Source organism: Bos indicus x Bos taurus, chromosome 8, assembly GCF_003369695.1.
Source record: "Bos indicus x Bos taurus breed Angus x Brahman F1 hybrid chromosome 8, Bos_hybrid_MaternalHap_v2.0, whole genome shotgun sequence".
NCBI lineage: Eukaryota > Metazoa > Chordata > Mammalia > Artiodactyla > Bovidae > Bos > Bos indicus x Bos taurus.
This window is the reverse complement of record NC_040083.1, coordinates 7,631,332-7,644,909: the sequence shown is the minus strand read 5'-3', so window position 1 is coordinate 7,644,909 and position 13,578 is coordinate 7,631,332. Positions and strand designations below refer to the sequence as shown.

General features: G+C 53.0%; 1 protein-coding gene across 2 annotated transcripts in view; it reads left to right on the top strand.

The window, feature by feature from the left end:
- BLK (BLK proto-oncogene, Src family tyrosine kinase) overlaps positions 1-12,637 on the top strand; it is a 51,893-nt gene extending 39,256 nt beyond the window's left edge. For both annotated transcript variants that reach the window (XM_027548990.1, XM_027548991.1), the window contains exons 6-13: positions 67-170; positions 4,300-4,446; positions 4,909-5,061; positions 6,328-6,507; positions 7,608-7,684; positions 10,081-10,231; positions 11,186-11,317; positions 12,001-12,637. In XM_027548990.1, coding sequence (XP_027404791.1) covers positions 67-170; positions 4,300-4,446; positions 4,909-5,061; positions 6,328-6,507; positions 7,608-7,684; positions 10,081-10,231; positions 11,186-11,317; positions 12,001-12,206 — 1,150 coding nt within the window. In that variant the 3' untranslated portion in view covers positions 12,207-12,637. The remainder of the gene's footprint in view (positions 1-66; positions 171-4,299; positions 4,447-4,908; positions 5,062-6,327; positions 6,508-7,607; positions 7,685-10,080; positions 10,232-11,185; positions 11,318-12,000) is intronic.
- The last annotated feature ends 941 nt before the right edge of the window (positions 12,638-13,578 follow it).

Here is a 13,578-nt window from a genome sequence, read left to right as displayed (position 1 = left end):
GGTGACAAGATCCCCAGGAGCATGGCCACTCTCAGCTCTGCCTGCCTTTGTGCTTTTCCTTCCCAGGTGGTTCTTTAGATCAATTTGCCGGAGAGATGCCGAGAGGCAGCTTCTGGCTCCAGTCAATAAGGCTGGCGCCTTTCTTATTAGAGAGAGTGAAACCAGCAGAGGTAAGCCTGGGGCCCTGCTGCCCTCACCATGCAGCCGGGGACCCCCACCTATGGCCCTGCTGCCCTCACCATGCAGCCGGGGACCCCCACCTATGGCCTTCCTGCTGGGAGTTGGGCGGGGGTCAGGGGAGGTGCCAGCCAGGAGAATCTGATAGCTTCCACCTGGGTGTCCCCGCCACATCAGGCCAGCCAGGACAGCCCATGAGTATCCAGTATTTGAGGCTGTGCACACAGACAGCTCTCCCAAGACCTGGCTAGAAATGCACCCAACACGGGTGGGGGATTGGAGAGGGAGTTAGACAGCTGCTCCAGCCACTGCGGGCCGGTCTCACACTGCCTGGGCCAGCGGGAGCGCTGAGGCTGGTGGGGGGCAGAAAGGGGGGGTGACCCATCTGGAATCAAAGGATTTGAAAGAATCTTTAGAGATCATCTCAGTCAGAGGCTGTGGCTCAGACACTTGCAAGAGCCTGGGAGGCATCGGAAGTTTGGGGCACCGCCTGTGATACAAAAGAAGGGGGTAGTGATCATGAGAACTGCGGGGACTCCTAGATTTAAACCCACTGACCGAGTGGAATGTGTCTGCCGCCACTCTGAGGTCACTGGGTTTTCTCTGTTAGTTTTCTGTATTTCCTTCTTAAAGTGCTTTTGGCTATCAAGTATAAAACACATCTAAAAAATTGCATCAGTTATGAACAAGAGCAGAATTATAACCATAGGCATAATAAGTAAACATCTGTGTAACCACAAGAGCAAGAATATTCCAGATGCCCAGAGCCCCTCTCACTGCCCCACCGGTACCCCTTCCTGATTCACCTTTCACCCCCAGAGGAGCCACCGCTATCCTGACCTTGATGGAAGCCCTTCCTTGCCTTTCTTCATAGTTTTACCACGCATGTTTTGCCTGTTTTTCACCTTTATTATACAAATGGGATCAAGCCATTTTAGTCTTTGTGTCTTATTCCTTTCACTCAACATTGTAAAATTCTGTATTTGTTTGCTAGGCCTTCTGTAGTAAAGTACGAGAAACTGAGAGGCTTAAACAGCAGACCCGTGCTTTCCCACAGTTCCAGAGGCCAGGAATCTAAGGTCAAGCTGTCCACAGGGTTGGTTTCCCTTGAGGCCTCTCTCCCTGGCTTGTAGGTGGCTGTCTTCTCCCTGTATCCTTATGTGGTCATCCCTCTGCATATGTCTGCGTCCTCATCCCCTCTTATAAGGGCACCAGTTGCGTGGATCAGGACCCACCTCAATAATGTAACCGCCCCTTTAAAGACCCTATTTCCAAAGATAGTCACATCACTGGGGTATAGGACTTGAGCACAGGAATTAGCAGGGATGGGGGGACACAGTTCCATCCATCACAGATGCATTTGCATGGCCGAGGCAACAGCAATAATCTGTTGACTTTGACAGCTAAACAGAATCCAGGATATGAATATTCCATAAGCTCTTTCTCCATACTGGTAGCATTGGGCTTGTTTCCAGTTTGGGGCTGTTATGAAGGTACTGCTGTGAACCTTGAGGCATATGCTTCCTAGTGGGTTTGCCTCTAGCCTTCCATCTTTGAGATACTGGGCCGGTATCCCCATTTGAAAGATGGGGAAACTGAGGGAAGAAGTGACTCGCTCTAGACCAACAGTGAAGATGCATCAGGGCCCAATCATCTGAGAGGCTCTGAAAGTTTTCACAAGCTCTAAAATGTGTCAAACAGACCTAACACTGGGCAGATGGAGGAGAACTTCCCAAACAGGGTGAAGATGACTAGATGTTTTGTTTGCTGTAGAATATTTCAAACACATACACAAGTAAAGCAAATAGTAAACGGAACCCCTGTACTCAACACCCAGCTTCAACAATAATCAACCCAGATAATCTGATTTCATGTACATCCCCAGCCCTATTACTGTGAAGCAAATGCCAGACATCACGTCATTTCACCAGGAAATGATGTTTTAATGGCTGCCTGTTGCTAAGGGGCCCTCTGGAGGGAAAGCCACCCCAACCTCAGTGTGAAGGAGGAAAGGATCTCTAAAGGTGGGGTGTCTCTTCCTGTCCTTGCCCCCCACCCCACAGCTAGTCCAGGCTGGGATTGGCCAGTTGGAGCAGGGGCTAGAAGACCCCTCGCCAAGTATACAGCACCTCTATACACATGCGCACACGCTCCGCAGAAATCCAAAGCCTCTTCAGGTGGGAAGGAACACTGCTCTCAGAAGGCGGGCAGCGAGTTCTAACCTAAGAGGTCTCCAGAACATCCCTTAGCTTCTCGAGACTAATTTTATTGATATGTTTGTTAGAACTGACCAGTTTCCCAGTTCAAGGACAGGTGGCCTTTACGAAAATCTCAGTCTCTGGGAGCCCAGCCCCGCATCCCAGAGCATTCCAGCCACAGGGTGGAGGCAGGGCAGGGGATCCAGATATTGTGAACAGGAAGGATTGAGACCCGTCTTAAGAAGAAGGAATGCCAAATTGTAAAAAGATGTTAGGGACAGGCCCTGAGAGGAGCCCACACAGCAGAGAGGCCCTAAATAAGAGCTCCCGTGGCACTGGAGGAAGAGACTCGGGCCTCCTTGGCTGATCTGGAGGCATCACAAGCAGGGAACAGCAGAGGGAATGGAGAAGATAGCTCTTTTCCTCACTACGGTGGTGCGTGGATGAATGTGCTCACTAGCGCCACTCTCTGGTTCCTGTGATACCCGAGCTTGCTGCACTCGCCAGCGGCGAAGTTGGGAAGACACTGTGCAGCGTGCAGGTTGGGCTGAGGTAGGATACGAGGGGCGGGCTGTGTCAGCGGCAGGGCACGCCACAGGACGCGCGGCCTCTCCACATCCTTTTGCAGGTGGGCGATGAGAGAGGCGCAATGGCCAAGGTAGGGGAGAAGGGATTTGAGATGGGGTGATAGTCTGAAAAGGGAGGAAAGACGCCTGAAGACAAACAGCGCAGGGCAAAAATCAAGCGCCCACGCCCAGGACAAGAGGTGTTCGAGCCTGACACCTGGTGGCGGAGGGTGGTACTGCCTGCGGTAGGCGCGCCTTTAGTATGGTCACGGGAGCCCCAAGCCAACCACTTATCAGCCAAGTGCCCTGGGGCAAGCGACATCCCCCTTCTGGGCCTCAGGTTTCTCATTTAGCAAATAAAAGTGGAAGTATGTGGCACCCAGAGAGCTGAACAGAGGCGCCTTATAAAAATATCAAGTTCATGGAAAATTTCCCAGCTGGAAACTCTTGCCTCCTAAATTGCTCTTAACCCTTGGCATCTGCAACCTCCGACAGCAGAAACATTAACCTAGAAAACAGAATACGTAGATGTGTGTATGGATTTGAACAGAAGCCCTGGGTTGTGTCTTATTATGCTCTTCCCCAGGGACAGGAGTGCTTCCGGTTGTAATTTGCTATTGCATGCATTGGAGAAGGAAATGGCAACCCACTCCAGTGTTCTTGCCTTGAGAATCCCAGGGAAGGGAGAGCCTGGTGGGCTGCCGTCTATGGGGTCGCACAGAGTCGTACACGACTGAAGTGACTTGGCAGCATTGCATGTGGGGCAGAGTCAATCTTTAAACGGAATGAAGGAATGAATGTGTGAGTCAATCTCCTAGTCCCTCCAAAAAACTCTGTATTTCTCAATATTCCAGGGCAAAGGGTCCTCAAGTCACAGGTGCCCAAGTAGGGGAACAGCCTGATGGCTAAGAGAGCATTCTGCATGCTCCAGAGTTCTGGAGCAGTTTTAGGAGGCTTGAGGAGGAATGCCAAGGACAGAGTTAGAATGAGCTGAGAGGAAAGGCTTCCAGGAGGGTGGAGGGTGGAGGGTGAGACAAAGAAAAAGGTAACTGATGATGGTCAAAATGGAAAGCAGAATTGGGGGAACTTACCTGCAATGCAGGAGACCTGGGTTTGATCTCTGGGTCAGGAAGATCCCCTGGAGAAGGGAACGGCTACCTACTCCAGTATTCTTGCCTGAAGAATTTCATGGACAGAGCAGCCTGGAGGGCTACAATCCATGGGGTCTCAAAAGAGCTGGACACGACTGAGCAACTAACAGCACTTTTCCAAGGCCTTGAAATGAAGCCCCAAATCCCAATCCTGATTTTCCCTCGTTGTGTCTTACTTCTCATGGTGTGTCTTTGTTAACTCTCCAGGTGCCTTTTCTCTGTCTGTGAAGGATGTGACCACACAGGGGGAGGTGATCAAACACTATAAGATCCGCTCCCTGGACGAAGGCGGCTATTACATCTCCCCCCGGAGCACCTTCCCCACTCTGCAGGCTCTGGTGCAGCACTATTCTAGTAAGAGGGGGGCATCTGACAGAGGGCTGGGCTGCGCCAGAGGAGCCCTCGTGTCCCTCCGTCACTGAGTTCTCAAGATCGCATGAACCATTGGTGCTGTTTTGGTGGAGGGGTGGAGGATTATCCCAAGGCTGGACCTGAGGTGTTAACTGTCAACATAATGATTCCCTGTCTGTCTCCCTGATCCTCTATGTTGGCTGTGACCACATGGAGAATAGCAAGTATTTTCACTCTTAGAGACAGCAGGACAATGATATCATGCTTATTTTATGTAAAACAAATGCAGAGAGCTGAGTGTGTGTGTGTGTGTGCACTTGTGCACATTGAACTTGGGGTGGATGTGGGGCTGTCAAGAAGGAGCAGGGACACAGCTGGGAATGATACAGCTCTCATGATCTGTATGGTCTCCACAGATCTGTCAGTGCTTGTGACCTCCAGCTCATCTCTTCTTTCCTAATGCAGAGAAAGGGGACGGGTTGTGCCAAAGGCTGACCCACCCCTGTGTGAGCCTGGCTCCCCAGAACCCCTGGGGCCAGGATGAATGGGAAATCCCCCGGCAGTCTCTCAAGCTGGTCAGGAAGCTTGGATCCGGGCAGTTTGGTGAAGTCTGGATGGGTGAGTATGTGGTACTCCAGGAGTTGCTCACCCACTGCCCTGCATCCTAGAGCGCAGAAGGCTCGGGATCTGCACTGGGCCTCGTCCTTCCCATAGAGGCTTGTGAAGGGGAAGGGACTGCGACCATATACCCATTTTACAGACAAGGTAATGGAAGTACAGAACACTGAAGTCACCTGCCCTCAGCTGTTCTGATATGGTGATGAAGCAGGAGTAGAATCCAGCTCTCCCCCTGCCTCCACCCCAGCCCGTTCCTGCCTTCCTTCTTCACTGCCCAGAGCTGCCTTTGCCATTGACACCTGTGTGACCTGGAAGAGGAGCCTGGCTAGCTCCTCTTAGCTTTGTCTCACTGGGTGGAAACACTATGTTAACCAGGGTGAGAGGTGAACCAGGGGCTCCAGGACCCTGATAACAAAGTCACCACATGCAGCTGTGAGACTGGCCCGTCCCTTAACTTCCCGGCCCCTGTGGCCTCGCCTTCAATTACAGTGAATGGCTGCTCCTCTGCTTACCAATGTGCGATCAGAATATAAAAGATGCTTTATTTTATCCCTGGAAAGGTCCGTGTCTCTGGGGCATGGTTTCAAGGTGGGACCCTGCTGCCTCCCTGATTCCTCCGGCATCCAAGACTGATGCCTGGGGCACCCCTGGCAGGCGCTCCCCCTGGTTCCTTGCAAGTCTGAGTCCTGACTTATCTTTTCACACAGTGGGCTGTGTGGTGTCGGGGGTGGGGGTGGGGTGGGGTGGGAGGGCGGTGGTGGTGCAGGAGCTGTAAGGATCTAGAGATGAACATCACAGGGCACAGAGATGGGGCACAGAGGCCCCGGCCACCTCTGCCTCCTCTATGATTCTGCCACGGGCTGTGATGCTTACTGCCATACTGACGCTATCAAGTGGTTGAAGAGATTCATTAGGCAGGGATAGGAGGACAAAAGGGATGCACCCCGGACCTGGCTGTAGGGACCAGGAAGTGAAACGGCCCCCCTCCCAGGCTGGGTAATTTCCTTAACCGCCCAGGGTTCCTGTCTAGCAGAGGAGGCCGGGACAGGCTTGAATCCTTCTAGGTAAGCGGGCGCATCCGTCACCATGAGGAGCTGTAATTCCAGCCCAGGATCACTTCCGGGGGCGGGGTTCTGGCCTCAGTGCCCCATCTATATAGAACAGGGATGGCTCCTGGAAGCTTACGTAGATTTTGGATAAGGGATCACCTGCCCCCACCTCCAAGTCTTCTGAACATCCTCTTCATCTTCTGTCCCCCGGGCTCAGGTTATTATAAAAACAACATCAAGGTGGCCATCAAGACCTTGAAGGAGGGAACCATGTCTCCGGAGGCCTTCCTGGGCGAGGCCAACCTGATGAAAACTCTCCAGCATGAGAGGCTGGTCCGTCTCTACGCTGTGGTCACCAAGGAGCCCATCTACATCGTGACCGAATATATGGCCAGAGGTGGGGACCTGCCCGGGGCTGTGTCCCTCACACAGAGGCAGGAGGGCTTGAGGGTGAGAGTCCAGGCTTGGGGGCTCCGAGAAGGATAAGGCTGATCTGCTGGCCGGGGGACCTCGTCAGGGGACTACTGAGGCATGAGCTGGATCCATCAGCCAATATCCTGCAGATCTAGTGTTCCACATGCATGGGTGGGGGCAGAGTGAAGGATGATGAGAACAAGACAGCTAAGTTGTCCTTATAGAGGAGTTTCCATAGCTTAGGAGACCCTGAACCAGCATCTTTGCAGGGAGCCTCCTGTGCTTGGCACCCCCTGGGGCGGACAGAGGGCAGCAAAGTCTAAACAATAGTAGGCTGGGCATCCAGAGACAGTTCTAGTCCAGGAGACCTTGTACAACCCTATGAACATTTTCAACACGGATGATGAGAGGTTGGGTGAGATGGCCACTGAGGTCTAGAGTATGGCCATTCTCTGCTGGGGCCTGGGGAATCCTTCTTACCCCTCCTATGATCCTGACCACACCCCGACTCCTGTCAGATCCTAAAATGCTGTGTTAATGCTGTCTGTTCCTTAAAGGGTGTCATGAAGGGGTCCTACACTGAGCTGGAGGCATGTGGCTCCCTGGCTCACCTCTTAGCCACCCCTCAGGTGAGCAGTCCCCTGCTCTTAGGTACCAAAGAGGAGCAGCATCTGTCCCCTGTACCAGCTCCAGGAGATGAGTCTCCGTAATTCTGGTGATTTCTTGCATCCTCGGAGGCAGAATGTCTGCCAACAAAGGGTGAAGTGGACGGAAGATGCTTTGTAATGTCATGCAGGGAACGAGCAGTTTCTGACCCGGTTCCTTGACTGTGTGACCTTGAACCTGACCGAGACATCACGTCCTCCGAGCAGCTGGCAGCAGATCAGCGCCTCTTGGGAGCTGTGAGGGCTGAGATGGGAGTTTCTGTAGAGCAGAGGCACCTGCAGCTGTGGGGGCACAAGAGACCTGAAAGAGTGCCACCCACTTCCTGCCCAGGTGGGCAGCAGCCCACACCCCGAGAGGCCGGCCCGGCCAGGGTCGGGTCACCCTGCAGAAGTTCAGCTGCGACTTCTCTTTCCTCAGGCTGCCTGCTGGATTTCCTGAAGACGGATGAAGGTAGCCGATTGTCCCTCTCAAGGCTGATTGACATGTCGGCCCAGGTTTGTGAGCGCCAAGTGCAGTGATCCAGGCCCCTGGACCCTGTCCTCTGCCCTTGTGGCTCAGCGAGATCAACTCTTTGGAGGCTGTGTCCATTAGATTTAGGCTGGGCTGTGAGAGACAGAAAGCCCAAGTCATCATAGCTTCAATGTGTAAGCACCAGAGGTGGGCAGTCTGGGGCGGGCAGTGAAGCTTCCCTTCAGAGTCACAGGGACCCAGGTTTCTTCCACCCACTGGGTCTTAATAGATCATCTTCCCACCCAGGGAACCTGCTCATGCTTTAGCACCTTGTCCTCCTCAGCCAGGAGGAAGAAGTGGGATAGAGGGGGCAAACCGCACCCGCTCCCTTTAGAGCCAAGTGCTGGAAGTCACTCACTACACTTGCTCTCCCAGCCCCCTGGCCACCTGTCACCTGCCCGCACCTAGCTGCAAAGGAGCTTGGGAAATGTAGTCTTTCTCCTAGGCAGCCATGAAGGTTCTATTGGTGAGGACCAGAGGAAGAAAGGATGGTGTGGGGAACCCAGAAAGTCCCCACGAATTCCACGTCATATGGCAGGTCAGCACTTTGTGGTGACCTCCTCCATCCTCAGATGGTGCCAATCAATGCCTTCTGTAGACTCGGACATCATGAGGTGAGGAGCAAAATGAAGAGGAAGGAAACGTTCCTCCCGGGGGACTTTAGCTGAGGATTCTAACTGGCAGCAAAGCACATCTGGTGGCCCTGGGTGTGTGTCTGTTGAAACTGGAACTCTCAGAAGAAGAGCTCCGGTCTGTGGTCAGCTCGTGAGACGCAGAAACACACACACACATCCTGTTGGAGGGAGGCACCCTCCCCTATCCCACACTACCCCCACCCCCCTCCAAGTCGTTATCTGCTATTAGTATCAGGGCAGGAACTGAGGTCACCGTGCCTTTTTTCCACCCCCTTTTTTCCACTGAGGTGCGCACAGGCTGGGTTGAACAGGATGGTGAGGTGGTCTCGGAAAACTAAGCCTGGTAACTGGTTTCAAACCACAGCTCAGTGATAAGCCTGCCCACTCCCTTTTTTCCCTTTCTTTTCCTTTTCTCACTCGTTGTCAATGATCTCTGTCAATCCTTCAGGAAATCTTGGGTCCCCTAGAGGCAAAGGATATGAAAAGTCACCTGAGTTTATAAGTTCAGTTCAGTTCAGTCGCTCAGTTGTGTCCGACTCTTTCTGACCCCATGGACTGTAGCACGCCAGGCTTCCCTGTCCATCACCAACTCACAGAGTTTACTCAAACTCATGTCCATCAAGTTGATGACGCCATCCAGCCATCTCATCCTCTGTCATCCTCTTCTCCTGCCTTCAATCTTTCCCAGCATCAGGGTCTTTCCCAATGAGTTAGTTCTTGGCATCAGGTGGCCAAAGTATTGGAGTTTCAGCATCAGTCCTTCCAATGACTATTTAGGACATCAGTCCTAAATAGTCATTGGAAGTTCCTTTAGGATGGACTGGTTGGATATCCTTGCACTCTAAGGGACTCTCAACAGTCTTCTCCAACACCCAGTTCAAAAGCATCCATTCTTCGGTGCTCAGCTTTCTTTATAGTCCAGCTCTCACATCCATACATGACTACTGGAAAAACCATTGCTTTGACTAGATGGACCTTTGTTGGCAAAGTAATGTCTCTGCTTTTTAATATGCTGTCTAGGTTGGTCATAACTTTTCTTCCATGGAGCAAGCATCTTTTAATTTCATGGCTGCGGTCACCATCTGTAGTGATTTTGGAGCTCAAAAAAATAAAGTCTGTCACTGTTTCCACTGTTTCCCCATCTATTTGCCATGAAGTGATGGGACCAGATGCCATGATCTTAGTTTTCTGAATGTTGAGCTTTAAACCAACTTTTTTACTCTCCTCTTTCACTTTCATCAAGAGGATCTTTAGTTCTTTGTTTTCTGTCATAAGGGTGGTGTCATCTGCGTGTCTGAGGTTATTGATATTTCTCCCGGCAATCTTGATTCCAACTTGTGCTTCATCCAGCCCAGCATTTCTCATGATGTACTCTGCAAATAAATAGGTTTATAAGTAGATGTGGCCAAGAATCTGAAGGTTAGGAAAGCAGAAAATCAGAACCTTCCAGGTGAACAGCTTCTAAAACACATTCTGATCACGCTAACGCCTTGCTCTGTGTACAAACATACACACACGCATGCACACTCTGCCTTCTGGGTGCTCCTTATCTTGCTCTACAGCATGAAGTGCAAAGCTTCCCTCCAACCGCAGCCTGTGTGCCCCACTTTGCAGCCACATGGCAGCTCCCCCCGTCCTGTCATATCTTGGAACCTTCACCCCGCCTGGCTCTGATGCAGAGGGTGGCCTAAAGTCCTTTCTCTCCCTGAGGGGTCTGGCCTTCACTGTGGGGCCCCCTCCCACAGATTGCAGAAGGAATGGCGTACATCGAGCAGATGAATTCAATCCACCGGGACCTGAGAGCGGCCAACATCCTGGTGTCTGAGGCCTTGTGCTGCAAAATTGGTGACTTTGGCTTGGCCCGGATCATCGACAATGAATACACCGCCCAGGAGGGTGAGCAGCACCCCAACTCCCCAGTCCCCCTTGGACTTCTTGTCGTGCAAGTCTGACCTTACTCCCAACTAGTTCAGCATTTCCCCGACGTGCTCTGCAGACCACAGTTGCCTCAGGAGGAATGACTATGTGAGAGTGGGGTTAGAGATACCACCCATTCTGTGAGTCCTCTTGGAGATTCCCAGCCCATAGCAGCATAATAGAGGCAGTGAGAAGGCAGCAGCTAAATAACAGGGCACATATGTTTCCCGTTGTGTCTCCCAAAGTCACTGGAACCCCAGAAACTTTTTCCACGTAGGTTCTGTGAACCTCTCATAGAACCAAGGGTTCACAGAGCAGACTTTAGAAAACACTGCCCTAAATGCCTGCCTGCTCAGTCACTTCAGTCATGTCCAACTCTTTTCGACCCTATGGACTGTAGCCCACCAGGCTCCTCTGTCCATGGGATTTCCCAGGCAAGAATACTGGAGTGGGTAGCTATTCCCTTCTCCAAGGGATCTTCCTGACACAGGGATTGAATCCAGGTCTCCTGCATTGGAGGCAGAGTCTTTACTGTCTGAGCCATCAGGAGAGCCCAACTAAGGCAAGGACAAGTTAAATGACTTGCCCCAGTCATGGGTTCCTGTTAGTAAACAAGGCTAATGGGAGGTGGAAACGACCTCTTCAGTGCCAGGTGGAAACACATGCTGGTTGCCCAGTGAAGCCAGTTTAGGCAAAGACACAAAGCGGGAGACAGGGGTGGTATTTGTCCTTTGGTGCTGTGGATCCCCAGGGTCTTCACACTCCTGGTCATGCGTCCTATGGGTCTGAATGACTCCCTGGGCGCATTTCTGTCTGATACAGTGACCCAGGCATCATCAGGCAGGGCAGGGGCTGGGGGAGAAAGAGCAAGGAGTTGGGGGTGTGGAGGAAGTCAGTCATGGCCTCATGAAGCTGCTCATGGCTTTCTTATAGGGGCCAAGTTCCCCATTAAGTGGACCGCCCCAGAGGCCATCCATTTTGGGGTGTTCACCATCAAAGCGGACGTGTGGTCATTTGGAATCCTCCTGATGGAAATTGTCACTTATGGGCGTGTGCCCTACCCAGGTAGGCAGCTGTGTCCTGCAGCGACCCTCCCGGCTCAGGGCCGTCCTGAGACGCCTGTGATGGCAGATGTCCCATCCTCAGGGCCTGGGGCTGCCCACCTGCATGTCAGAATGGAGCCCCATGGTTGAAACTGAAACCCAGGTGTGCCACTCTGGGGGTGGGGCGGGGCTTCCCTCCCTCCCCTCAGCATTGCTCTTGGAAACAGGACTGTGTCCCCTGCATCCAGCAGAGGTCAGTGAGTCCACAAACCTGGAATTCAGTTAAGGTGGGGATCTGAATTCAAATCTCTTCCAGTTAGTTTGCCCTCAGTTGAGTGGCCAAATGGTCCCTCCCTTGGCCTTACATCGTGGGTACAGCCCCCAAACCTCCATCCTGAGAATCAACCCCCAGGCCGATCTGAAGGGCTTGGGCCCTTAGCAGCCTATGGGAGGGGCTGGGGCCTGTTCACCAAGCACCTGCTTGGTGAGTGATGCTCACCTGTGTGCCTGACAGTCCCAGGTAAGCAGGTAGCACCCCATCCAGGAGGAACTGCCCCGCACTGAAATCATCTACACTGTTCTCAAAGCAATAAAAAATAAATGGAGGGATGTGTAAAGGTGGCACCAACCGGGCTGAGGGCAGAGACGGCGGTGGATGCCTCGCGGGCCCCCGCCGGTCCTCAGCCACGTCCCTTCCACCTCCAGGGATGAGCAACCCCGAGGTCATCCGCAACCTGGAGCGCGGCTACCGCATGCCCCGCCCAGACTCGTGCCCGCCTGAGCTGTACAACGGCATCATCGCCGAGTGCTGGCGCAGCCGGCCGGAGGAGCGGCCCACCTTCGAGTTCCTGCAGTCGGTGCTCGAGGACTTCCACACGGCCACCGAGGGCCAGTACGAGCTGCAGCCCTAGGCCCGCGTGCAAAACTGTCTGGCCTCAGCCCCAGATGCACCGAAAGGCGGGGAGATGTCCGCACGCCCATTTCTCAGATGAGGAAACTAGAGGCAGCTGGGTCACGGCCTGGACTTTGGAGCAGGATCCAATCGCAGCGCCACACCTCTCCGGCTGTGCGCCCCTAGGCGACTTAGCCTCTTAGCGCCTCTTCCCACTGGCAGAAAGGGGATGAACCACAATAGAACCTACCTCGCATGTTCCTCACGAGGATGACCCGGTGACGAGGATCACACACTCCTCGGTGTCCGTCATCACGTCACAGAAGGCTCCCTGTGCTGGCACCAGAAACGAGGAGTCGGCCACCGGCGACCTGAGTCCAGCGACTCTCACCTGACCCAGACTGCGCTCAGCACTTTGGGACTTTTCGGAAATAAAGTCGCGAGACCTGACGTTTCCCGTGTCGTTCTTGGCGACAAGCCTGGACGTCGCATACCTGCCATTCGTGGTTGTATGAGTGGTGCCTCTAGGGGCTCGCAGATGGCACTGGGTTTCAAGAGGAAATCGAGGACCCCAGCCCCAAGACAAGGGCGCCATCACTGCCTTTTAGGGCAGCTAGAATAGCGCCAGCAGGTGGCGCTCTCACCTCAGACATCCTCAGCCTCCAGGTCTGAGTTGGGTGATGGGGAGAAAGGGGGTTTGCTCAGCAGTGGCGCATGCAAGGGAGGCAAGCAAGCCCCGGGCTCTGGGTCCCTGGACCGGGAGCATAAACAGGTGACTTGGGGATGGTAACACGAAGGAACGTTCCAGGCTCCGCACTGTTCACTGAAGCTCCCCATTTGTCATGTTTCTGTTTTGTTTATGCTAAATTTTACTTCTTTGAGCTGTTAGGGTTACAGAAAAATGAATGAAAAGTATAGAGAATCCCTATTTAACCCCTCATCCCGCCCCACCCCCAACTTTCCCTACTGTAACATCTTGCAATCGTATCAGTGATGAGCCAACACATTATTATTAACTGAAATCCATAGTTTACCTGTGTGGCTTCTCAGGTGGCGCAGTGGTAAAGAACCCATCTGCCAATGCAGGAGATGTAAGAGACATGAGTTTGATCCCTGGGTTGGGAAGATGCCCTGGAGGAGGGCATGGCAACCCACTCCAGTATTCTTGGGCAGCGGAGCCTGGTGGCCTACAGCCCATGAGGTCTCAAAGAGTCGGACACATCTGAAGCAACTCAGCATACAGTTTACCTCAGGATGCACTCTTTGCCTTGTGTTCTGTGGGTATGGACCTATGTATACTCCCATGCCGTCGTTCCAGGGTTACAGAATAGCTTCACTGTCATTCCCTGGGCTCCACCTGTTCTTCCCTCCCACCCTCCCCCAAACCTCTG